Source organism: Sciurus carolinensis, chromosome 2 (genome assembly GCF_902686445.1).
Source record: "Sciurus carolinensis chromosome 2, mSciCar1.2, whole genome shotgun sequence".
Taxonomy (NCBI): domain Eukaryota; kingdom Metazoa; phylum Chordata; class Mammalia; order Rodentia; family Sciuridae; genus Sciurus; species Sciurus carolinensis.
The window spans coordinates 55,650,782-55,677,484 of NC_062214.1; the positions used below are offsets into that span (position 1 = coordinate 55,650,782).

A 26,703-nucleotide genomic window follows, 5' to 3' on the forward strand; every position below is an offset into this window, starting at 1 on the left:
TGAAGAATCTTCCTTTATTCAAATGTCAAGGCAGAAAAAGTTCATACTGTTATGGCTTGTAAGTTCTAAATTAAAAAGGAACATTATGGAGGCTCTCACTTCATATTAATATGGAACTCAAGGGCTAGGGGTATAGTTCAGTTAGTAGAGTGCTTGCCTTGCATACACAAGGCTAAGGGTTCAATCCCCAGCACCACACATACAAAAGAATAAGAAGAATAAGAAAAAACTCAAGCTGATCTTTATCTGGCTGAACACACCCCTTCAGGGGCTTGCCAAAAGGAGGACCTGGTGCTACCTGTCACAGGAAAGTCAGGTTGGTTGTGGCAACAGCACTAGCACCCAGTGGAAAAATAGAAAAATACATAACCTGCTGCTTCTCTTGAACCTCTACACTTTCTGGGAGGCCACAGATAATTTTGGGTCAGTTACTCACCTCCCGGTGAGGTTTCCCAAATGTTTCTGAGTATAGACTTTTTTAATGGCTACCTCAGAAGTTAAGTAGTCTGGCTAGATGTCATGTGTCCATGCTAACAGAGAGCTCTCACTCTATGATTAGAAATTGACACTGGGGTGGAGATTTTGGGTGGTTCCCAGGCTGTCACAATGGCTGACTCACTTCCATGGCTTACCATGACACTGCACAAAGCCACCTTGGGCAGATTAAGAGCACTGAGGAGTAGCCTGTGGTTGACTGAGGGCACTTCTCAGGCAAGTTGAAAGCACTTCTTTATCAGTTGCTGGGGCGGCAACAACAACAGCACCTCATCTGATCATGCACAAACCAGGATTACAGCTTTCTGTGTGAATAATAGCTACCTAGAGTTCTGTGGAGGGATAGATTTCCTTATAAACCCAGGAAAAATATTTTTTTGAGTAAGTATGATAACACTACCATTCTGATTCTAAAACAAGTCCGCCCAATAGACTCCAGACTCCATTTTCAGGAAACATTTTTTTCTTCCCTATACTAGGGATTGAACCCATGGTCTTGCGCATGCCTGCTAAGCACCGTACCACTAAGCCACACCTCCAGCCCAGGAAGGATAGTCTTGATTTTGCTGAAGATAATCAGGGTCCAAAGTCAGTCACTTTATTCACTGTAGCTTCAGACAGAGATAAAGTACGACCACAGTGAGTTCTTGATCTCCAGCCACTGGATGATCATGATCACACTGGCACTGAGATTCTAGGAGTCACACTTATTTATGCTCTAGAATATTATTTTCAGAGTCAGTTTATTGTCTTAATTATACTTTACCAACAAAGTATATATTATTTTGTAGTAGAAAGTGTACTATCATAGTGAGAGGAGACATGCTGAGAGGCAAGCAGAGAAAAAGATCAGTTTGAGATCAAAAGTGGTAACTACAGAATTCATGGGATCAATAAAACATGAGGAGTTGATAAATGCTGGCTATACTTAGAAATTTTAGACTTTTCCAGAGGATGAGGTTCACTTTCTGCTCCTGGATATTGGAACAATTTTCAGGCAACTATACATATTGAGAAGGACCAAGTAGGTAGAAACCAGGAAGATCTATAAAATAAATTAAAGTAAGTTGTTTAAGTAGAGTTAGAAGCTAAGGATGATTGGTGGACCAAGTTGGACCTTGGTACGTAGTCTGGGAAAGACTGGAATAGAGAGGTGACTTAGCGACAAGACCTACAGCAAGAGTAGAGACCCATTTGCCCATTTGTATGTGTTGGGTTTGACACCACATGATGTCACCTGTGACAATGGAATCCATTGTGCACAAGTACAATCTGCTATGCACAGGTGGCTTCTGCATTTTTGAAGATACAGTAGAAGAGCTCTGAGGAACAGGGCAGGCATTTGGAGAAAATGGTAACTTAAGTTACTGCTTTAGAGTACATGGCGTAAGAGAGATGCAACATTCCATCCAAACTAATTAGAGAAAGTCTTGAACATTTTGGATTCTACATCTTTTTACATATTTCAAGCTTCAGCAATTCCTGAAATCACAAAATCTCTTAAAAACAAAACAAAACAAAACAAAAAAAAAAAACTATAGCCTGGATCTAAATTAGAGAAAGTGAATTTTTCAGCAGACCCAGGTCAGTCATCATGACTCAACACAAGATGCCTCAAAGATGGTAGCACTTTCCTTCCTATCATGGCTAGCTCCTTGAATAAGTGACCTGCTATGGCAGAGACCATGCAGGTAGCCCAATATCCAAGAGTTAAACTAAACCTGGTCACCTCCAAGTACACACCCACTCAAAAAACCTCACCAAATGATGGCAGAAGACAGTGAGTATGTGTGTGATCAACTCATTCTTGTTTACTTGGAACTTCCTCAGTATTAGTACAGAAATTCCTATGTCCCAGGAAACCTGTCAGTCCCAGACAAACTAGAAAGTTTTAGCCAGCCTAGTACACAGAACTACATTCCAGGGTCAGTCATTTAGCTTTTTTGTCTTCACAGTTTAATTGTAATTACAATTACAATTGCTTATGCAATTTTAAGATGAAGTCACATGAAAAGGTAACCTCAGTTGAGGCTATCCATCAATATTCAGTCCCATTCAATAAAGATGATTTTGAGTCTTTCTTCTTTCAGGCTATAAGTTTATATCTTGAACTTAATATAAGTTTCCAGGTAACTTAAATTACAGTTAAGTAAATATAACTTAACTGTATAGTTAAGTATAGTCAGTTAAGTTGTTAGTTAAGTATAGTCAGGTCTGAGGGTTTTATCTGTGCATCAGAGCCTGCACTATTGTCCACTTAACTGTTCAAAGTTTACCACAAGCATCCAAGAAAATATTTGTACAGCTCTTAAAATGGGTAAAATAAGGTCAATGGAATTAAGGCAATTAGGAGTTTATCCTGCAAAAAGGACAAAGCTTTAACGTTCAGCCAAGGAGGAGAGGATCTAAATCTGATCTGGAATGTCTGTGAGCAAGAAGGAACTAAGAGGGATTTAAGCCCAAAATAATGAAATTCTTTTCAGCTTTAATTCACTAGAAATAAGCTGTGCTGGCTCCAGAACTGTACTTAGGAGGAGTCTTGGGTGGCAATCTGACTGAAGGGGGTGTGTGAAGCTGTATTTGCCTAATGTCATATTTAAATCAAGAAAATATCTATCATCCATATCAAAGGCCTTCATTACAGCCTCTGCTTTGGCACTGCTACTACAAATAAATGGCCTTATAAAAAGGAGGCAGGGAGGAAAAAAATGGCAGGAGAGTAGTTTACACAAGAAGTCCTGTGTTCTTTAGATCTGGAAAAGAACTCCATGTATTGCACTATCGGACATTTGAATCAGTGTGTTTTGTAGGGTATGTCTAGCTATTTAATATTTCCTTGTAGATGAAGACAAAAATAGCTTATCTTGTACATCTATGACAAATACAGTATGTGCTTACATATAACCAGGGTTTTATTTGGGACAGATAAAAGAAAAGGATACTTACTATCAGGAAGTGAGGATGACAACAATAGAAAGATGGTATTGTTTGAGATAAAAATCAAAAGTAGATTTGCTCTGTATGATCAGAAAGAATTAGGAGGCAGAGTTGCAAAGAAACCAATTAAAAAAATGCCTTGAGAAAATTCCAAAATGAACAAGTTCTTTTAAATCATTATTTATTTGCAGTACGGGGGACTGAACCCAGGGTTGCTCTATCACTGAGTCACATCCTCAGCCCTTTCTATTTTTTCTTTTGAGACAGGGTTTCACTAAGTTGCTTAGGACATCACTAAGCCACTAAGGCTGGCCTGGAACTTGCAATTCTTCTGCTTCAGCCTCCCATGTCTCTAAGATGATAGGCATGCACCAACACACCAGCTCTAAAAATGGTCTTTTAAAAATCCCTCCCAAAAACTGAGTCTCGGGCTGGGGAGATAGCTCAGTTGGTAGAGTGCTTGCCTCTCAAGCACAAGGCCCCAAGTTCGATCCCCAGCACCGCAAAAAAAAAAAAACAAAAAAAAACAAAAAAAAACTGAGTCTCAAGAGAAGTAAATCCTTAAATGTTTGTGAACCAAAATGACCAGATGACTATGGTGACAAACTAAAGATACTGACTAAAGAGGGTGAGAATGACATTTCAATATAATTCCTGTTTGGGACTTGTTCTCTGAGTGAAGAGAGAAACCAGGAATCCCAGAGAAGATTACTTCATTACCACATACAGAAAGGCCTTGGGTTGCTGCCATTCTCTTGTGACCTGGTAAGCTGCTTCCAAGAAGAGACATTCAGAGAGGACACCATGCATAGCAGAGCTGTTATTTTTGGTTTGGGGTTGAAATGGGCATGATCCTCACAGTCAAGTTTCAGGTATTTCAACCCCGTGGAGAACAATTACATCCAGTTCTGAGTAAAAAAGGTGGCGGCTGGTTGCAAAAAGAAACTATTATGTTTTTATCTCTGGAGAAGAAAGGACCACAGACATGTGGTTGTGGTTTTGATCATACTGCTTTCACTTGCTGAACCCCACAGGGGCTCCTCGATGTCTTTTACATCCCATGAAGACACCTCAGCTCTCTGTTTTAGGTTTGTCTATTAGCTGAGCACTCCATCTTGCTTCTCCTAAATGCCTTCATCTTTAGCTATACCACGACCTGCACTGACAAGCCTGCTAATGAGTGAAATAGCAGCAGCCTGGCTTCCCACAGGGAAATATATAACTTTAATAGCAGGTTCCAGAGACAGACACCTGCTCCCTATCTTCACTTTCTATAACCTGGACCTGGTGACAGAAACTTCATTGAGGCCTACAGGGAAAAGTAGAAGCCTCAGACTGCCATTACACATGGACTTGCAGCTGCACTGACTAATTTAAGACCAATAAATAAATAAAATCCATCTGCTTCCAGAGACAGGGTAGAGCCTTCCCAGAAAAACAAAACTCTATCAGAACTAAAGGTACATCTGATTCCCTGGGGTGCCATCGAATAAGCTGGAGACAGTGAGGTTTTTCTTGCCTGGCATACATGGCATTCACCAAAACTGGAACATCTCTCACCTACACCTGTTTATGGAAAATGAGAGACAGAATGACATTGAAAATTGGGAACTGCCAGGATCCTGATCTGTCTCACCAAGTGGGCGGCTCTTGATCCTGGTACGTGTACTCCAGTGATGGGGAAGTGAAACACAAATTCTCACAAAACCAGATGGAACATGCTAAATAGACTCAGAAGTTCCATGCTGGGGAAACATGGTACAAAAACACAAGAGGAACTCTTTCAGGCTGAAGAGAAGTGGGACAAGTCAGGGAAAGTTCCTCAGAATCGATGCTACTGAAGTTTTTCTTGCAGGGTAAGAGGTATTTGGGTGGAGAGAGAAGAGAATCTGGAGTAGCCAGAGGACAAGAGCCCAGGGGACAGGCCCTTCCTGGCAATAGGAGAATGTCATGAGTGAGTTATGAGGCTGGACAGGTAGGTTGGGGGGTCATATTGCAGAATGCCTGAAGTACTAGCCTGCTCGAGGAAGCTAACTCAAGTGGCATTATGACAGATGATTGGGTCAGAGGCAGGGAGGAGACTGGATATGCTCCTACGAAAGCCCAAGGAAGTGGTGGTTACATAGCTGAATACATAGCTAAGAGATCCTGAACTGTATACTTAAGATCTGTGCATTTTGCTATATGTAAATGTTAGTTGAAAAAAATATTAAAAAAAAAAAAAAAAAAAAAAAGCTCAAGGGAAACAGTGCCAGCCTGTCCCCAGAATATGGGGGATGGGAATGGTCAGGAGAGGACAGACACATAAGAAAATCCTTCTCTTTAGCTTCTTTCCTTGCCTGATATCAAGTCCCTCTTGGAGGATTTCTCTGATGCTTACTGGCAAACCAAGGGTGTTAGAATCAGAGGATACTAGTATCAAAGGGCAATATACCTGACTAGACTCCTTCATTTTACAAAGAAGGAAACTGAGGACCAGAGGGATTACACTGTATCAAAGGTTCCCTGGCTAGTTTGGAGGTGGAAGATCTAGGTTTGCATCCTAGTCCAAGCTTCTCTCCATCACTGCTGTCAAACTATAGGAAATTTGAATGAATGATAGAATTCTAAAGCTGTTAAAAATCAAATGCTGAAGACACAGCAGTGTGGGCAAATGTTCATATCATACCAAGTGTTTAAACAGGTTACCAGGTAATATGCATTATCCTGGGGCTGGGGATGTATGTGGCTCAGTGGTATAGTGCTTACCAAGCATGCTCAAAGTCCTGGGTTTAATCCCCAGCACCACACTCCAAAAAGGAAAAGAGAAAGAAACAAATAAACCAACCCCAAAACACAAATTATACCATCCTGTTTTCTGGAAGGCACGTATATTCAGAAGAAAAGGCCACAGAGATGACTATTAAAATAGCAATGGTATGCTATCTCTGGATGAAAGAATTACAGCTGATTTTTGTGTGCTTTATTTTCTATTTTTAAAAAAATGAATATGCATTACATTTTTTATTCTTGAAAAAAATGGAGATTTGTATCACCACCTAGATTTTCCTCATAGTTATAACTGAGCTTTGGTCTGCTTGTTTCACTAAAAGCAAACACTTCTTGAGAACAAAAAAATGAATCACTAGGTAAATATTGATCTGTTGCTAAGTGAACAAGGGCCACATCGTTCCACCAAAGCAAAGGTCTTCCTCCAGACCTAGAAGTTTCATTTATGCTGTATCTTTGGGACAATTATCTTAAAATAGAGTTTAAAATTGACTTCAATGCTGAGAGAAAGATAAAAATCCCTACTCTTACAGCATGCTTTGAATGTCCACCTTTCCTCAACGCGTTTCCTGCCCCAGAGCAGCAAGAGGATATGTTCCGATTTGCATTAAGTCATAATAAGGAGTGCCTGGAGACAGGGCTACTGAGTAATACCAAAAGTTCACTGTAAATGAGTTAACCCAACTTTCCAGCCTAGGCAAGTGCTTGTGAAAGCTGCAGACAGGCTTCCTCATTTAACAAAAAAAAAAAAAAAAAAAAAAAATCTTCAAAGTTCCAGGAGGAGGGAGGACTTTTACCCCCAACAGACATTTCCTGCCTACAGCTTCAAATACACAAGAGGCTGTTTTGGAAATATGACACAGAGAAAGAACATCAGAGGATAGTGGGTTCCACCAGGGTGATGGGGGAAGAAAAAGAGGTCATGCAGGGATCAAAGGCCACACGGGGACAGTCCTACTGCTGACTCCCCTTGTAGGCTGACCTCTTCCTGCTCCATGTCTCAGTTCCCTCACCTGCACCCTAACAAAACTCCCTCTCCACATCCCCCTGGATAAGAAGGGAATTAACTTTGGAGTCACAGTTTGGATTCAGTTTCCCTCTCTGCTACTCCCAGTCTCCTACTTAAATGACAGGAAAAATGAATCCGACCCCCAAGTCATTAAGAGGATTAAATAGCAGAATCTCCATGGGTGGGACTCAAATTTCAAATGCAGTAACACAGACAAAAGAGGAATCTAAAAACATTTTCCTGATATGCTACATGAACACAGGGTATAGCTGTTCCTAAAATTAGAACTCAAATCAGAAAAAAAGAGGTTATTGAAAAGTAGAGGAAAAAGAATCCTTTTGTCCTTTAACCATTTGTCATGTTCAAGTCAGAGGGCTTAACTAATGTTCCAACATGGTATAGGAGGGCTGGTCCCATAATCAAAACAGGTCTTGGAAGTAAACTGTTTCTAGGGACCTGTTTTTTCACAAACACCTTCAAATTATAGCTAATTTCTAAACAAACATCAGCTCTGCCTTCAACCTGGTCACTCTTAATCCAGACTTCCTGGGAGAGAGCCTGGCACTTGGCCAATAATCAGAAGTCAATGCTGCTGGCTCAGGTTGACACTTACTTTCTAACCACAGCCTGGAGCAGGGACATTCTTCTAAATCAGGAGGTGGGTGGGGCAATCTCAAGAGGCACCAGTACCAGGGAGGAAAAAGGCGAAGGGAGACTGTAGGATTTCGTGTCTCTGGGTTATTTTTAAAAGGAAAATATGGGAACAACAACAACTAATAAAATTTTAAAATAAAAAATATATTAAAAAACAAAAACAACAACAGCAATAAAGAAAGAAAAATATGAAAAACATAAAAAAACTAACATAATTAGCTTTTATTTACACTTTGACTGATTAGTACCGAATCAAGATTTACATGATGGTTTTCTGGCGCCTGGGCAACAGCAGTTTTCCCAAGGCTTCCTCCCTCTAATTACTCAGGTATCAAAGCTGGATGCAAATTTATATTCATCTGCAAATAAACTTGAAGCCTTTTAAATGAATTGGTTTTCAAAAGATCTCCTAAAACTAGATGACCAAGGAACTGGGTCTAGCAGTCCCACTCAACCTGAAAGTGGGTGCAAATGTCACCAGCCAGGCCAAATTAGTGAATTATCTAAATTAAGTATTGGAGAAACATTCAAAATAAAAGTATGAAAATACAGGACAAACTTCAAAATACACAGTTACTGTGCACATCCACTGTAGAGCAGATTTTTTTTTACTACAAACCCAGCATGACATAAGAACACCACATCCTTAGTCTGATGCCTGGTTATGGAGACTACGGTAAAGTCCCTCACATGATGACATTTCTGTTGTGCACAGCCCTCCACCAGTACTAAGCAACATCTCTCTTGACTCGAGGTCATGGCACCACTGACACAACTATGAGGAAATTGCCTATGAGCACCCCAAGCACCGGAAGCCCACAATGGAAGGCCGTCACTCTTGGCCAACAGCCTGTGAAAATCAACTAGATGACTAAACTGGACAAAGCAGGAAGATGAACTCTCAGATGTCTCTGTTACCCATTTGTCTGCTCTTAGAAGATAAACACTCACCCAGGGTTACCAATCCCCAAAAGACAACGGAGAGAAAAGCTTCTATTTACTATCCATCGAGCGTTCCAAATTTTGTTACTCAAGTAGTAAAGGGAAGTGGTTTGAGAAAGACAGCTCTGTAAGCAGCTGCAGTCCTACCAGGCCCAGCAAGCAGAATGGGATCAGCTGGAAGACAGAGGAAAGCACCAATTCTAAGAAGTAAGGAATTCAGATTGATGGGGAGGGCGTGGCATGCCCCAGGCATGAGGCTTGGCTCAGCCCAAAGCAAGACACAATTATCAGAAGACAGCTGCAAGGGAAAATTAACACTACTATGCTTGAAAACAGTGTGTGAGCTAAAACGCAGATGCCCTGGGTTTTACAATTATGGTTTCCTCTATCAGAAGTAGTGCCCATCTCTGCTGCTTTCAAAATTCAGGGAAACTTGGCACACTAGGAATGAAGCCACTCTCTTTAAGTGCATTCTCTTAGCTAACCCTGGGATATTTTTCAATATGGTGATGGAGAGTACCCAAATAAAAGATCTGTGCCTTTTTGCTTATCAGTTATTTTGGGTAAGGATGATTTCTCTGTCCTGCGATTGGCAACAGGGCATTTGCTAAAGAACTAGTCCAAGTTTTCCATATCTACCTAACAATTGACTACTGTTTTCTGCAAAGTCCTTGTCATGGATGATGACACTATAATGGAGTACAGGATGATCCCAGGCAATAAAGATCAGATTCTTTCTTCCACCTTCCAGGATTTAAACACTAGATTGCTTTGAAGACTGTGGCTGTTTTAACACCAGTGGGTTCATTTTTCCACTGATGCCTTAAAGATATAATATGAGGTTCTTATTTGAACATTACACAAAACCAAAGAGATCAGCAGGTTGGGCACACGGAGGGCATGCAGTCTACTCACTCTTTGGTCAGAAGAGGACAGGACTTGAGTAGAAAGCGTGAGAGCCCCGAATCCTGGAAGTAGAGGTCAGGTGGGGCTGTGGGGCTCTTCAAGTTCAAACATCGGACAATCACATATAGCACCGCAGCTACCGCGGCCAGCTTCACCCCATCAAACACGGCAGGGAGCTCAGGGGTCTCCAGCATGGCATTCATTTTGACCTGGGGGATAGAGCACAGGTGTCAAGGCTAGAGTCTATCCCACCACAGAGGCACGTCCCCAAGGTGCACCCAAGCTGAACCATCAGTGCCTTGTAATGCCAATGCACTGGCCACAGCCCCAATTGCAAACACACAGTCCTGAGTACGGGCGGACTGAGGAGGGCATTCTGTTCTTCCTTTAATCTCATGACAATTTCCAAGATAAGCAAATTGGAAAATACTGAGAATAGAGTTCTTTTTGAGAGTGGGAAAACTAAGACTAGTCAGAAAGGCAAGAGAGGACTGGTGGTAGTACTTTGATTTGTTTCCAGACCACCTTAAATGTCCCTGTAGACTTAATCTACACCTGGAGCACCAGGTGTGCTTTCAGCGTTGTGTTTACAGCCTTGGATGGAAACATGAGTAAGACTGCTCGTGTCACCAGGTATGGCTGTACTTAACTGCCTGCTGATCCCACCTCTCTTTATTCAGAGCAGGTAGAGATATAGAAACCTCAGTCTGAGCTAGCCCTCTGTTCACAGAGGCCCTGGTACTGGAGTCTAGTTCAGACTCAGACTGGGCCACAAGGATCTTGGCTTCTGGGGTTTTCAGATAGTGTGAAATGGAGCTTGCCAATTGTTTTTTCCTACAGAACGCACTAGATTGTAGCCATTAGTTCAAAATTAGGAAGAAAGGTGAACCAGATTCAACCACTTGACCAAAATTTTAAATTGCAGTATAGAAAATATATATGCACATTTGATTTTTCCCAAGCTTGCCTAATATTTTGTCTTTTGTGGTAGTTTTGCCTTATGTACAAAACACACACACACACACACACACACACACACACACATACCCATGTCAAAATGCATAAAACCAAACATCAACAACACAACAAATGCAACACCAACAAAAATCCAGTATTTTCCTTGCTACTCAGCAGAATAACAGAATATCAGTTGTTACCTTAAGAATTAGGGATAACACAAGCTAACAAAAAAGAGAAAATGGTAATTCTCACAGCCCAGGTAGCTATGGCAACTGCTTCCCCTGGAAGGGTTTTAAGTAGCCTCTGCTAAAAACAGTCATCTTGAGAACTCTGGTAGCCAACCATGGAGACAAAATAGACAGGCAAAACAATCTCCAAAAAATGTTTGAGGTGTAACTAACTCAGCTCTCCTGAGACCTAAGTAAGTCCAAGGAGGGCTTTTCTAATCAAGGTGACTTGGCAAATACAGGACCAAAAGACAGTGGAGACAACCTCTGGTAGGGGGTTTCTCAACTGAGTGACGAAAGGAAATCAAAGGGCACAGCTCCTTCACTAGCCTTCAGGGCAAGAAAGGAATTTTTTAAAACTTACCCTGTCAAAATTTTGCATTAAGGCAAGACCTCAAGATGTTTTCAGCTGCATCCGCCTTTGGCCTATTATGAGCAGTTTTCTTAAAATTTATAGTTGATGATTTGTCTCCTACTCCTAGGGATGGGGGGTCATGTCCCCTAGGGACTTCCCATAGATTCCTACAACAAAGATTCTTAACTTGAGGTCTGTGGGTTCATAGGGAACTTTAGGGTTGAGGAATCCCTGAAATCATATGTGAAAGCTTATGCATACATGTGATTTTCTAGGGAAAGAGTTTGGAGCTCAGATTCTCAGAAGGGTCTGCAACCTTAAAAAGAACACAGCACTGCGCTGAATGAGCTGAATGAGCTGAACCTGCAGCTCTCAGCCCTCACCTTGCTGAAGTTCTGCCACCTATGCTGGTCAGACCAGTGCTCTACTAATATCCAAGATGAGGTAGTTTGTTAATACAGACTTTTAAGCCTAGTAAGCGGAAGGCCTGAAAACAAAACCTATCAGAAATTGCAGTTTCCCTGACTGTGTGCTGATAATATGGAACTGAAATGAAAGTTCTTCCTTATTGCTTTTGTTGGAGAGATCAAACACAACGGATGGTTTCACCAGTCTCCCAGTTGATCTAAGGTAGCAATTCTTTTTTTTTTTTTTTTTTTTTGGGGGGGTGCTGGGGATCGAACCCAGGGCCTTGTGCTTGCAAGGCAAGCACTCTACCGACTGAGCTATCTCCCCAACCCCTGCAATTCTTATTGAATAAAAAATAAATAAATAAAACAAATCCTTCCCTTTCCACTTTTATTCACTGCCCACTAACAAATGGGGAGGTGGAAATGACACACAAACAGAAGAGTCCTTGAAGTACATACCTATGTCACTTATTCCTCTCACTGTGAGTATTAACTTTCCTCCAAGAGTTGTAGAGTTGAGCCAATCAGGTCAGATCTCTTATTCGAATTAACCTAAAAACTGAAAAAAGATTGGATGGTGAGGTTTTACAGAATGAGAAACTATTTAATTGAAACATAACCATGAAATCAAGTCAAACTTTCTCTGCATTTAAAGTATTTAGGAGAAAAGAAAGACAATTTCTTTAATTAACACATGTGCCATACTCTTAGACACTTAGCCATTTTCACCCACCTGCTGGGGGAAGCCAGTGCAAATCCACCAAGATTAGCCAGCTCCCTATGGCTGCTGGAACAAATGATCTGCTGTGCTCCGCATTCTGGTTAAAGCACCGTCACACTGTTTCAACCCTTTATCTCACAACATGACCTTCAGCAATACCTCATAGAACAGGTGTCAACTCCATGTGATCAATGAAATAATGTGATCAGGACAGCACAGCCAGTTGGTTGACTCATTCCTTCTCAGACATATCACAGTGAAAGGAAAAACGTGAGCTGAGAAAAGTAAAAGGGTACAGATGGGCTCAAAAACAAGGTACTAGAAACAGAAAGAGCTCAAGGCATTGGTGAGGGGGCTACAGCATCAGCCAGGTCTGTGTCTGGACAGGGGTCCCTGAGGCTGGCTGCAAAGTGGCAGCAGGTACTACAAGTGCTCATCATGAGATGGAGGGCCAGAGCCCCATGCCCCCTGTGAGAATGTGCTAAAAGATCTATGGATTCCAAAGCAGCAGAGGAAACCAAAACAAGAATAGGGGAAACAGCCCATGTTTAAGCAGTGCAATCTATGCAGCAAGCTCTGTTCTTCATGCTTTGTGTACACTAACTCATTTAATCCTTCCCATCTATCTCTGAGGTAGATACCATTATTATCCCATTTTACAGATGAGAAAATGAGGCCTAGAAAGTTTATGTAACTTCCCCAAGGTAGGTGACATAGCAGATCAGTAGAAGACAGGATTCATCTCTGGCCCCAGGGACCTTTCACCATCCTGTGCTACTTGAAAGCAGTAAAGACAGAGAAAGAGAAGCAAGCATGAAAATGAATTGTACAGGGCGCAAATGAGATACCAGAGGCTTGCCCAGAGTCACAGCTGTAGGAGTTGAGTTGGGATTCAAACCCCATTGTTTTTTTTTCTGATTCCATCACAATAAAATGACTGAAGAAGAAAATAAAAGCCAGTTGAAAGTGAGATTCAATTAACCTTCACTGTGGTCTTGCTTAACTTCAAATCTTTATGATCTCTTCACATTCTGAGACAAATTAGCCACCAAGGACAAGCTGTGGTGAGGTGGTACTGCAGAGTTTGCAGCCACATCACAGCCACCTGATCCCACCAAGCTCAGCTGCCAACTGAAGAACAAGACAGCAGACCTAAGAGCCTCTATAGGCAGCCCATGGATTGGTCTTGCATTTGCCTGGTATTTTTAAAAACTCCAGAAGAGTTCAGATAAAAAGCTAGACTTCTGGCTACTTAAAAAAAAAAAAAAAAAAAAAAAAAATCAGAGTATTTGGTAATATGCAGCCAGCATTTTCAAAAGGCAACAGTGAATGGGGCTGAGTGGTAACTGCCCCCTTCGAACAAGACAAGCTCTCTTCCTGGTCCTCAACACTGACTCCACTACTCCTATTATCACTCCTGGCCCACTTTAACCATTTCTGGTTCCTGAATGATCCCTATAAACATCAGCATATGTGAACCACAGAGAAAACTGACATCCCTTCTAGCCCAGGGTAAGTCTATACTGACTATTCAAAAAACATTTTATCAGTATGTGCAAGTGACAAATTCATAGGAAAAAGTATGGAAAGGCAGTGTCAAAGCTTATAGGATAACAAAATACAGCACCTTTTATTGATTGATATTTATTGACTGATTGAAGTCTATTTACATCTAACTCTTTCCATAAACTATTAGAGATGGCTTCAATGAAACACCTTTACTGAACAGATATGCATAGAGAATGACTTGGAAATGTGGCAGGCTTCTGATTGCTTCCCAAGAGTAAATCTCTCCTTTATCCTTAGTAACAGAACCTAGTACTGCACCTTGCTGAGAAAAATGCCATATCCCCAGACTCCCCTGCAGCTAGTTGAGTCATGTGACTAAATTCTGGTCCATTCTGGAAGGATTGGTCTGATTTCTGGGAAGGCTCCTTAAAAGGCAGGAAGTTAACCTATCCTTTTCCCCTCCTGCCTCCCTGGAATACAGAGTATGGCCGTAATTCCAACACCCAAACTGGGCCATGAAGTGACTTTGATGTCACTCCAGGAGCCCCATTAAGAGGACAGCAGATTAAAAAGACTGATGTCTAGGTCCCTGATGTTTTAGTGGAGCCACCCTATTAGACCTAGACTGCCTGCCTCAGTAGATTTTTTTACATGAGAGAACAGTTTACACCACTGTTAGTTCTAGATGGTTTTACTCTGCAGCTTCCAATGACACATAAGGAAATACTATATACCTAAATCTTCATGATGGTAGAATTGCTAGTTAAAGGAGTATTGGAAATATTTCTTTTTTTTCCTATTTTCCAAAATTCACAATGACTTAAAATGTTTTTGTTAGTAGAAAAAAAGCTATAAGGGCTGGTGATATAGCTGGCATTTACCATGCATGAGACCTTGCTATGTCCTTATCAATCCTCAGCACCAAAAAAAGCTTTAAAAGACAACAAAATTTAAGTAAAATTAAAACAAGGAAAACGCACATGTCAACATATGCAACAATATGTATGTGATCCAGCTTAGATGATCTCTGAGCTTTCTGACTGTCAGTGGGATGAGAGAAACCAGTCAAGCTAATGGTTTCCCAAAATGGAAAGAGAGCTAACATAGATGCTCTTACCCGCAAATGCATAACACAAATTCAATGGAAACAGAGCTTTTCTGGCACAGAATTATTATTATTTTTTTTAAATCTGTGGGACTTTACATAAAAGGACCTTGAGTGATGTGATAGACGGTGTCCTCCTACAACCTTTTTTTTTAATAGCAAATGCAGCAGAGAATTAATTTTTGCAATCCTTGAATAATGCCAAGGTTTAAAACTTCAATTTGGGGGAGGCAATCCAATGAGCAATTTATGGTTTTTGTGGTCCATATATGCAGTCTTGATCCAAGACTTGAGCTGAGGAGCAGGTCTGTTCTTTTACATGTCCCTAGGGCCACCTCCCTTGAATTTCAGTGGGCTTAAGTACCTGGCTACCTACTGTGTGCCTAGCATTGTACAGGACCACAATTAAGTAGAGTCTGCATTTTAGCTGGGGAGAAATTAAGTTTATGTTAAGAATATATGTAATTTAGAAATTTGGAGTTGAGAATAATTAGTCCAGGAAAAAACTAAGCAGGGAAGGATTTATACAGAAGCTGGATATAGAACTGGGCCTTGGTGTATAAAGTGTAGAAGTATGTATATGCACCTGTGTGTGTGTGTGTGTGTGTGTGTGTGTGTACAAGGCATTTCTACTATCTATGTATTAAACCAGGAATTAACAGGTAATTTTATAAAACAAAACTCCTGCCACTAAATATTAATATTCTGAATTTGTTCTAGATGTTACAACAAACTCAAAATTTCACTGTATTGTATTTCGCTCCCTCTTTTCTAGGTAGGTGAAATCTACCTAGAAGATGAAATGAACATGAGGAAAAAAAGTCACAGAAGGACAGAAGGGCTGCGTATGTGAATGTGGAAAGGAAACACACCCACACCTCACACTGTCTCCATCTCTGTGATGGGCTGGGCTTCCTGTGTACCTATATCAATCCTTTCTCCCTGGCCCCACCTCCACCTCCATATGAGTGGGATTTAGGTGCTATAGCTGATAATTAATTCCATCTGTAGTCTATACAATAACAAAGGAATTCAAGGTACTGCCAAGTGTCCAATAACTGGTCATTAAAAGAGCTTTCAGTATTGCCCTTTGTCTCTAAGACATACTTGACTGGTATTTCCACACTGGTAAAGGCTAGGACTGTGCCTCCCACATTTCTCACTGCTCTCCTGAGGCCAAAAGCACCATTTTAAGATAGAGGCACAGGGACAGGAGAGGTAGTTTTTCCACTGTGCTGGGAGAAGCTCCAGTTTGGGGGTTCTGAGACCTGGGTCCTAGTGCTGCTTTGTCCTGATGCCTGGTGATCTTTGACAAATCACTTAACCTTTCAGGCCCCAAAGACCTTATCTTCAAAATGAGAAGACCAGATTTGACATAGATGATGCCAGATCCTCTTTCAGTTCAAAATGTCTGAGATTCTGGGGACAGAACTACAGTTCTCAGCTAAAGAGCACAGGCAAAAATTATCTCTGTACTTTGTAACAGAACACAGTCCCTGATTTGCAGCCTATTTCTTTTGGATCACATAAAATAAAATTCATAAGAATGAACAACCCTAAGGGCCTCTGCTCTTTCTTCAAATAAATTAAACAATTATATATTTCAGCTGTGTCCTTTATGCCAATAATTCCATCATATTAATTCAGTAAGTGCCTCAAAATATTAGCTATTACCATCACCAATACTAAATTCTCCTCCATTTTGCCTCAGTAAATTATCTCATCTGACAGAAATTACAACAAAAGATACACTTTTCTGACCAGAATGAAGACCTTGTCAACAGGGAAAAAACTAGTTGACTGACTTCTTTGACGTCCTCCACCAAGTTTAAAATTAATCTCAAAACATACTCTTCTTGATTCTTCTGAAGAAGAGCCACGTCAGATCTAATGAATCACTGGAAAAGCCAGGCACTGTGGCACAGTTACTCTGGAGGCTGAGGCAGGAGAATGGCAAGTTTGAGGGCCACCTGGGCAACTTAGCGAGGTCTTATCTCAAAATAAAAAATAAGAAGGACTGGCCATGTAGCTCAGTGGTAGAGCACTTGACTAGCATATCCAAGGCCCTGGGTTCTATCCTGAGTACTGCAGGGAAGGAAAAAAAAAAAAAAAAATCACTGGATAGTAGATGGTGATCCTTAAGTCCCCTAATAGTTTCAAGACATGTTGTTCCTCTTTCTGTGCTAAAAGGGGTCCTTAGAGTGCACGAATGGGCTCCCCCTCCTCCACACACACACACACACACACACACACACACACACACACACACAACTCTCCTGCTGAGGTATTTCTCCTGCCCGTGAAAAGCCTGCCCCTCACCTGCACCTTCTCCTGCAGGTAAATCCCCTCTGACCTGGCCTGGCTCTCCTTCTCCACACTCCACATAAACCCCTAGGGTCAGCACTAGAGACTTTGGCCAGCTTCATTCCTTAAAATTGCCCCTTGAGAGTGAGGAGGACAACAGAGGACCACAACACCAGCATAAAAACATGATCTGTTTCCACCCCACATTATCCTTTTTGGTCTTTTTGGCAGCCAAAAACAGCTTAACCCTAAGGTAGGTAATAAGATACCTCTGAGGAGAAAGCAGACAGGAAGAGGGCCAGCTTCTCCCATTTGTCTGCAATTTAACTAAAGAAGTCAGAGCTGCCATGGAAAAACAAAAGCCTTGGGGCAAGGAGATAAGCAAAAAACCAGAATTCTAGGAGAAAGCCCAGCACCCCTCCCAAAACATGCGCCCTTGAAGTCACTCACTGCCATAGAACAGAAGAGTCTCAGAGGGACTGCCAGTTTTGAGATATGGCCTCCTCTAGTGAGAGCTCTGCAAGCTGAAGACTCGGGTCCTGTTCCCACTTCTGGTGAAGTTTAATGTCACTGGATTGGTGGGCATTGGGGCCAACAGTTCACAAAAATCACCTCTTAAAACATCCATGTTGGTCTACGTCTGAGTGTCCTCCCACAGAGTTCTGTGGGTAAGAATGTTCAGGGTGCTCAAGTACTCTGGGTTTTGAAAGATCCTCCTTCCAGGGATCTTTCTGGGAAAGAAAAATCCTCCTCCTACCACCACCACCACCTCAAACCCAAAATGGTAGGAAAATTCTGACAACATAAGGCCAATACTATTTTCAAGAGATGTCAAGAGACATTTGCTTATTTATTTCTGCAGTGCTGGGGATCAAATCCAGGGTCTCATGCATGTTAGGCAAGTGCTCTACCACTGAGCTATATCCCCAGTCCTTTTTATTTTTTAGTTTGAGACAGGGTCTTACTAAATTGCAATCCTCCTGCCTCAGCCTCCAGAGTCATTACAGGTGTCTGCCATCGCACCCAGCTGAGACATTAATTTTTGAACACTAGGCAGTGAGTACTTAGCTGCTTTCCTTCAACACTGCCAACTCTCAAGAACACCTGGAAGGTGTGAGGCAGTTGGGATATGGAGGTTGAAAGCAACAAGAATAGAGAAGCACTCCCCTCCCATCTCATTCCACATCTCTTACAAATCAGGTGCTATGAGGTGAAGAGATTGTCCAAAGTTACACACAATTTGGTAACAGAGAAGCAGAGGAACTGACAATTAAATACACTTATGTTAATGTTGCTCCGTTTGGTTCAAAATTAAGAGCTTGAAATTGCCTTGTTGGTGCAAACTCACTTAGGTGATAACAGCTTTACTTAACCATGTTCTTCCACAAAATCATAAGGTCACACACAATCACCCTGCTGACATTCCAGAAAATAGCCTACAAGTTCCTAGTGAAAGAAAAGCTACCCAAAGCAAGAAAATGTGAACTTCACATTGAAATGTCAGGAATGGCTACTAATCCAGGAGTTTGCACAAAAGAAACTCACTAAAAATATCTGAAGCCTGAGTCACCAGTTCAACATGCACATTTAATTGAACACTTTACATGCCCTTAATCAAGTACAACAGAGAAGCCAGCCTCTCCCACTCCCAAAGAAACTTGAGAAAGAATAGTACCTACGACTAAAAATGAACAAGGAAGGTTCTTAGGAAATCTCAAGCAGAACTGTGTTCTCTACCACTGAGAAACCAATCCATCATAAGAATAAACAAAAAAGAACATAAGCAGGTGTTTCCTCTGAAAGTCTAGGATTTTCTAAGAGGACACATACCTAAATAGAGAAATCCAACAGCTCTAAATATTGTTAAAAAAAAAAAACAAAAACCTATACTGTAATTGAATTCAGGAATATCAAAAGCAAACTCTCAGTTTACCAGAACCCAGTGAACTCAAGAATCTAGTTTACTGGAATTTTAAAAGATGGGTACAACCAAAGAAAAGTGCATCTACATGCACAAAAGAAACCTCCAGGGTATGTCCAAGGAACAGCCCAGATCCTTGGCTCTTCTGTGTCTGCAAAGGAGCTTCTAGGAGGAGGAAACATCGAGTGGGTGGGAGAGCAGGACCCCAGTGCCTGGTACAGCACTTGACTGAAGGACTACGAGACTCCCAGGACCTCAGGAAGGCAGGCAAAAAAAGTTTCACCCAGATCTTATAGCTACCTTCAGTTAAAGATAAAATAAAAATGAGGTGTCCCCATTCCGGAGCATTCTGGTTTCCCAGTCCCCCAGTGCCAGATCACCACAGAAATTGTCTAATGTAAATACTTTTAGGCCTCTAATGGAAGCATGAACACGTGCCGCCTATTATAATGCAGATGACCTTGCATTACACTATAGTCTCTGCCCCAGACCTCCTACTCTGTCCACTCCCCCAGGTGGGGCAGGCCTGAGTTCACTTCCTCTCCCAGCTCAGGGGCTCTCTGGAGAGGAATTCTGCCGGCTGTGAGAGCAACAGCTCCCCTCAGAGATCAACCACCAAGTCCTCTAACAAAAGGCTAGACAGAGGAAAAGTTCTAGCCTCCTCCTCCTTCCAAGACTGAAAGGAAGTTCTGGGGGCAAGAGCATACAGTGTGCACAGCATTTTAGGCATTCTTTACTTATTCCTGTTTTATAAATACCTCGGATGCTATGAGTAGAAACAGGATCTCCTGCCAGTTTGGAGCAGCAGGCTTGGAGGTCACATGGATTCCACTGTGACCAAGTCTTAGAAAACAAACGCTTACCAGCAAAGGCAGATAAATATGGAGGACTGATTTGTGCTCAGGTCTTTGGGCTAAACATGAAGGAAAGGGTAGGAGAGCCACCCACCTGGTGCTGATCAAGCCAGCCCCAACGCTGGACTTCCAGGGAGTCCCCATCCAACCTCTGCTATCACTCCTATTGATTTGGAGAGCTGAAAGAGTCTCAACCCAAATTTCAGGACACAAACCAAGTGGAAGGACCCAGAAGTGCTAGATTCTGGAGGTCAGAGGAAGGAGGGGATCCCATGTGTGTTTCCGCACTACTTGCTTCCAATGACGTCTAGGATTATTCTCTGAGCATGCTGTGTGTAGCTCTGGTTACTTGCCCTCTCTGGGAATTTTGAAGCTTAGCCTAAGACCCCATGTGGTTTAATTGGAATACAAGCTTTAGAAACAGAGGACCTAGGTTTGAATCCTGGTTCTGCCAACTAATCTTGGGAATCATCCGAACTTCAAGAAATTTTATGTTTTCTTCTAAAAATGGGAGAGGGGAAGTTCCATTACAGGTTACTGATGGAAAGTTGATGAAATTATGTGGGTTAAAAAATGTTTTGATTTGTAAAATGTTTTGAACACTTCAGAGGAAAGCTGCCTTAGTAAATATTTTAAGATTAGGGAAAAAATTGTTAGTTTTAAAGCAACTGCTAGAGCATTTTAACACAGAGGAGGATGGGAATTGGTCTCCAGGCAGTCCTGAGCTTGGCTTCATTAGCTTTCTGCACTGAGGATACTGAACAATCTAGAAAAATAGAAATTCAAGAGGAAGCTCTTCGGGTTGATATAATTTAGGGTTTGCACTAAATGGGTTGCTTTTCCATTTAAAGAAGCAAGTAAAGAGACAGAAGTCCACACCCTTAAGTGTTCCTGTCTCCCCATCGTCCAATACAAACACTCCACTGTTGTTCTGGGCCTCACTCCCTCCTGCCTCCCACTCTGTAAACAAATTTCCTCAGCCTTCTTTAAAGCCTGAGGGCAAGTCCACTGCCACCCTAGCCTACCAGCAGCCTTCCTCCTTTGTTTTTTTTCCAAACTTTGCCTGTAACAGGCAGGCTGTGCTCCAAGCCCACCCCTGTCTGCCTCCATGAAGTAAGACGCAACATAGAGCAGGCACACTACAGAAAGCAGATGCTCAGCCACTCTGCTCTTGTCCCATCCCAAGAGCTTCCTCTCTGGGCTTTCCCAGTGCATAAATATTGCTGCCTCATTAGTTTCCTGGGAGGTGAGGGAGTGGCCATCAAGAAAGATGGTTTCATCAGAAGCAGGGCAGATGCTTCTCTACAACTCAAAAAGAAAATGGTGCCATTAACCAAAAATTAACTCACCTGCCTAAATTGGGAGCACCTTCATGGAGAAAGCAGTGGTTTGCAAATGAAAAGGACAAATCCACCAGGAAAAGTGTTAATACCACTGGGGAAGATGTTTAGCAAACTACACCCTTCCCCTTCTGACATTCCACCTTGCTCCCCACAGGTACCAAAGGCACTCCCTGCATTCTAACTTCTGTTTGGGCTATAAAAGTATAATACAAGGTCTCCACAACATAATGTGGTGCACACCTGTAATCCCAGTGGCTTAGGAGGCTGAGGCAGGAGGATCGTGACTTCAAAGCCAGCCTCAGCAACTTAGAGAGGCCCTAAGCAACTCAGTGAGACCTTGTCTCTAAATAAAATACAAAAAAGGACTGGGGATGTGGCTCAGTGGTTAAGCACCCCTGGGTGAAATTCCTAGTACAAACCCCCCCCCAAAAAACTAAGTCCTTTAGTACCAACTACAAATACTAGAGAAATTCAAAATAAGGAGGCAGAAAGAGGGAGGTCACAATTGGGGGACCACAGGAAAAGATAGAATAGAAGAGAAGGTGAGAGGAGGGGTGGGTGTAGACATCAGGCAGGGCTCACAGCTGAGCCAAAGCAGAATGCTGGGCATTCAGAAGACAGGCAGGCAGGGCAAGAGGGATGGGTCTGGGAGCAGGAACAATGAGTCATTGTGGATTGAAGCTTCGGTGCTTTGCTTAGGAGGGGAATTCCAGATGTCGGCCTGGAAATGGTGCCACACATCTGCCACTGTGGTGTGTGTGCTGGGTTGTATGTGCAATGTTGTACATGTGAGGGGCTAATGTAAACTTGTGGGTGTAAGAAGCATTTACTTGGGTACATGTAAACATACCCATGACTATGCAGGACAACCACTGTCATTCACCACTAGAGCGACATCACAAGCCCTTTATGGCATTCAACTAGTTTTTGCAACCCACTGAAACAATACAGGAACTTTTATTGGGGCTTATTTCCTCTAGCCACTAAAATCATCTTCACATTTTTTAAATACTCTATCACAACTAGAAAATTTGCCAGTCTCATCTCTACCTAAAAGTGATGATTCCCATTTCTTTAATCTCTACTGGGGATTCTCACTGATACCCTGCTAATTCAATCTCCATGTTTAAATTCTACACAAATTGAAATTTGGAGGGGTTGAGCACATGATGGACATCTGTAAATATTTACAGGTTGACTGAGTTTGTGGGGAAGGCATAAGCCTAAAGCATCACCATCATGATTCCTGCAACAGAACTTCCTTACCAGATTATTCCATTAGGCCGAGAGGTGCAGGCCTTTAGGAGTAACTGCCAAACCACTGTGCACTGACAGAACAGGGCAAGGTGACCCACGCCATCAGAAGTCTTTGGTATTTTAAAGAACAATCTTGAAGTTCAAGAAGATAATTTTCCATCCAAAATGAAAGTTTTCCACTTTCCATCACTCAGAGGAGCTACTGTCCAGCACCATGTTGCTTCCATACTTTTCTGTTTGTCTAATAAATATCTTACCAGGCTGAAAATTATAAATCTACTTCAGAAACTACTGTCTTACAAATAAAGAAAAAAGAAAGCAACAATAGGTTGTTCTAGATAGCAGAAGGAAGGAAAGGCCCCAAAAGGGACGAGAGACAGAAACCTATCCTTTGGTTATTGGCATTCAGATAAATACCATTAGAAGACACATGATTTTGGCTACTCAGTCCAAACAAGTAATGCAACAAAATTGCCTAGGGTATTTCCCAACTGACATGAGCTTATTTGGTCCAGAAAATATAAATTTGAACAGCATAAATCCTAGGTTACCCTAGACCAAGATGCTATGAATTATAAAAGTAGGGTTCCTTCTTAACACCTAAGGGAAACAGAAAAATCCTTTGTCAAATGTCTTTGGTATTCTGAAAACAAACTTATGTAAAGAAGTCAACTGGTGTCACAAAGACTCGTGCTTTATTGAAAGGCTTCCTCTAATGGCAGGGTTCAGAGGTTCCTTGCAGGGGCACACAATCTGGCCCACGCTGCAGCTATACTACATACTAGTTGTGTAACTGGGCAAATTCCTTAACCCTGGTACCTCTCTTTCCTTACTCATTCAGTGGGGATAATAAGACCTTCCTTGAAGAGTCACTGTGAGGCACAAATGAGGTAGAGTAGGTCAAGCACGCTACACCAGAGCATCCTGCTATTACATAAAAATTAAAAACACAAAGACGATGCGAATTTGGTAGTGGTGTGCTTGCCAAGGAAGATGAAAGGGCTCACTCCATTCACCAAAGATGGAAGATCCCAGTCCAGAGCCAGATATCTGGGCAGTCTGGTCTCCATCCTGCCTCTGAGCAGACACTACCAACCCCAACTTAACCATCTTCTACAGGTAACATCTGGACCATGCATGTACATATTCCTTCCCCCATTCCAGACTATTAGCCACTCTCAGCACCCCAAGTTCAGGGATCAAAGACTTATCCTGGGGTCTAGTATTGTTGTTTGGCTCTGACATCATTATTTTTAACTTGCCATATCTTTAAATAAAGAGACAGAACTAGATGGTGATAAAATCTCCTATTTATGTCATTCTACAGCTTATCAAGTGATTTTAAAGCATTACCTCACTTACTCCTCAGACATGTCACAAAATGAATTTGTGTTGACAGTGGAGACCAAGTACATAATTTACTACTTACAAAGTGTTTCCTCAGACATTACCTCATTTGGTACTCACAACAGCCTTGTGAATTATTGTGAATGTAAACAAGGAAACTGAGGCCAGAGGTACTCCCTGTGCCAGTCCCTGAATAAGCCTCTACAAACAGAGAGGGGAAGATACCTATCCATGTCAGAGAACTTTTGGAGAGCCAGATGGATCTCACCACTTCAGCCCCCTCATCAGAAGCTCTGTAAGCCCTCTCCCAACAGAGAGAAAAATATATATATATATATACTCCTCTTAGAAGCTCTCTGGTGACAAAGTTAAGATGTCTCTTGCAATTTCAATGCAATGTCCAGTTTGCTATGTAGAGTCAATAATAATCACTGATGGATGATATTCACGATAGACTGAGGGAAAGGGATTGTTTTCTAAATTGGAAAAAACATCCCTGGCTATAATTTACTGGGCATTTTCCATCATCTCACCATTTAGAAGGATATGTTTTTCAATGTCATTGACAAGAATGAGTGAGCACTTTATTTACATGATCAGAATAGAGGAAGGAATTGAAGCTAGGGAATTTGGAATCTGAGAGGCTAAAGTCTACAGTGTGATGCTGGTCACACAGGGAGCTTAGCATTCATTCAAAGAAAGCCTCCATGGTCCAAGTGTGGCCGATGGTGGGGCATAAGGTGTCCAGGTCCCAGTGAAGATCTTGAAAGCTGAGGCCTAGTGCACTATCCAGCAGAGAAAGGGCTCTGTAAATCTTTGCAAAACAAATGAAAATAATCAGCATTGTCCAGCTCTGAAGACTCTAGTGCAATCACATCATACTAGGAATATTGTGGTTTCCTCAACTTTTAGAAAGTATTTCATAATTGGATACATGACCAAAGTTTAAAAAGGATGCCAAATCACACATGTAGAGATTTGCTAAGATACGTCATTCCACATTAATGAAATAAAAAAGGGAGCAGAAAAACGTGCAATATGCTACTAGTTATATAAAAAAACAGAAAGAAAAAGGATATATATGCAAACACACACATTTGAGGGGCTATGCATAAAATACTTCCAGAAAAAAATATACAAAGCACTAGTGACATTGATTACTTCTGGGGAAAAAGATTTCACCCTCCTTACCAGGTGTTATCAGTTGATTATTATGTCATGTGAATGTATTGCCTGTTCAAAAGTAAATAAATCTCTCTACAAGACAAAATACTCAGTTTCTTCCAATAAATTACTGATGGCTGGGTTGGGGTTGTGGTTCAGTGGAAGAGCACTTGCCTAGCAGGTGTGAGGCACTGGGTTTGATCCTTAGCCCTGCATATAAATATATAAAATAAAGGTCTGTCGACAACTAAAAAAATAAATAAATAAATAATTTTTTTAAAAATTACTGATGGTAGAGTGGAGAAAAGCAAAGGAAGGGGACCTGTAGTTTACACACACAATGTGTGATTCTTATCTGAATCCTGATTCAAAAAAATTAAACTTAAGATAAACACTTACAACATTTTTAGACAACTGAAAATTTTAAGTGATTTAAATACTGGATGATAAAGGAATTTGTTAATTTTAAAAGTGTAATAACAGATGTTTCATAAAGGAGTCTGTAATCTTTAAGAGATGCCATGGAAATATTTATACATGCAACTATACCATGTTTAGGATCTACTGCAAAATAAATGTGGGTTGACGGATGTGGCTAAGAGAATAGAGGAAACTCAACTGGTCATGAATTAAAGCTGATGATGGGCAAAAGGGGCACGGGGGCTCACTGTTTAATTCAGTCTTCTGTATAATTTTAAAATTCTCACAATAAGCTAAGTGCAGTGTCACACACCTGTAATCCCAGCAGCTCAGGATGCTGAGGCAGGAGGACTACAAGTTCAAGGCCAGCCTCAGCAATTTAGCAAGACCCTGTTTCAAAAAACAAAATAAGGGGGATGGATGTGGCTCAGTGGTTAGGTGCTCCTGGGTTCAATCCCTAGTACAAAAAAAAAAAAAAAAAATCTTCATAATAAGTGAGTGGATGATTATTTAACAACAGGATAAATAGACCTGGTAGCCACTGAGGTCCAAGCTCACCTTAACTTTTTTTTTTTTTTTTTTTTTTTGTGGTGCTGGGGATTGAACCCAGGGCCTTGTGCTTGCAAGGCAAGCACTATACCAACTGAGCTATATCCCCAGCCCTCACCCTAACTTTTGACTGCAGTCAAGTCACAACTGTCCCTGAGTTATGAGTCACTTGTGGCAAATAAGCTTTGGGCAACTGTCAACTCTCATTCTAATATGCGTTTAGGTCATGCAAATATCAATAAGAGAACTTTATCATTCACTTCAAAAATAAATATATGATAAGAACCAAAGGAATTACTTTGGGAAGGGTTCCTTTTCATTAGTGTGAACAATAAATGCTGGCTGCATACATACAGAGGTGTGACAACTTGTACCTGCTCTCTTGTAAAGCATCTTCCCCAAACCTATACATAATCTGTGCTGCTCTCCTTGGGAGTGTTTCCCAAATTTTCCAAATCACTTTACCACTTTCAAAGTCTGAGCGAACAAGATCTCACTAAGGCAAAAACCTAATGATGTCAACCGATTCTTCATTTCAATTCAAT

General features: G+C 41.5%; 1 protein-coding gene across 1 annotated transcript in view; it reads right to left on the minus strand.

The window, feature by feature from the left end:
• Abhd2 (abhydrolase domain containing 2, acylglycerol lipase) overlaps positions 1-26,703 on the minus strand; it is a 96,631-nt gene that overhangs the window by 62,177 nt on the left and 7,751 nt on the right. Inside the window, exons 2-3 of the mRNA XM_047540380.1 lie at positions 12,124-12,223; positions 9,722-9,921 (exon numbers count right to left, since the gene is read on the minus strand). Of these exons, the coding sequence (XP_047396336.1) occupies positions 9,722-9,915 (194 nt within the window). The 5' untranslated portion in view covers positions 9,916-9,921; positions 12,124-12,223. The remainder of the gene's footprint in view (positions 1-9,721; positions 9,922-12,123; positions 12,224-26,703) is intronic.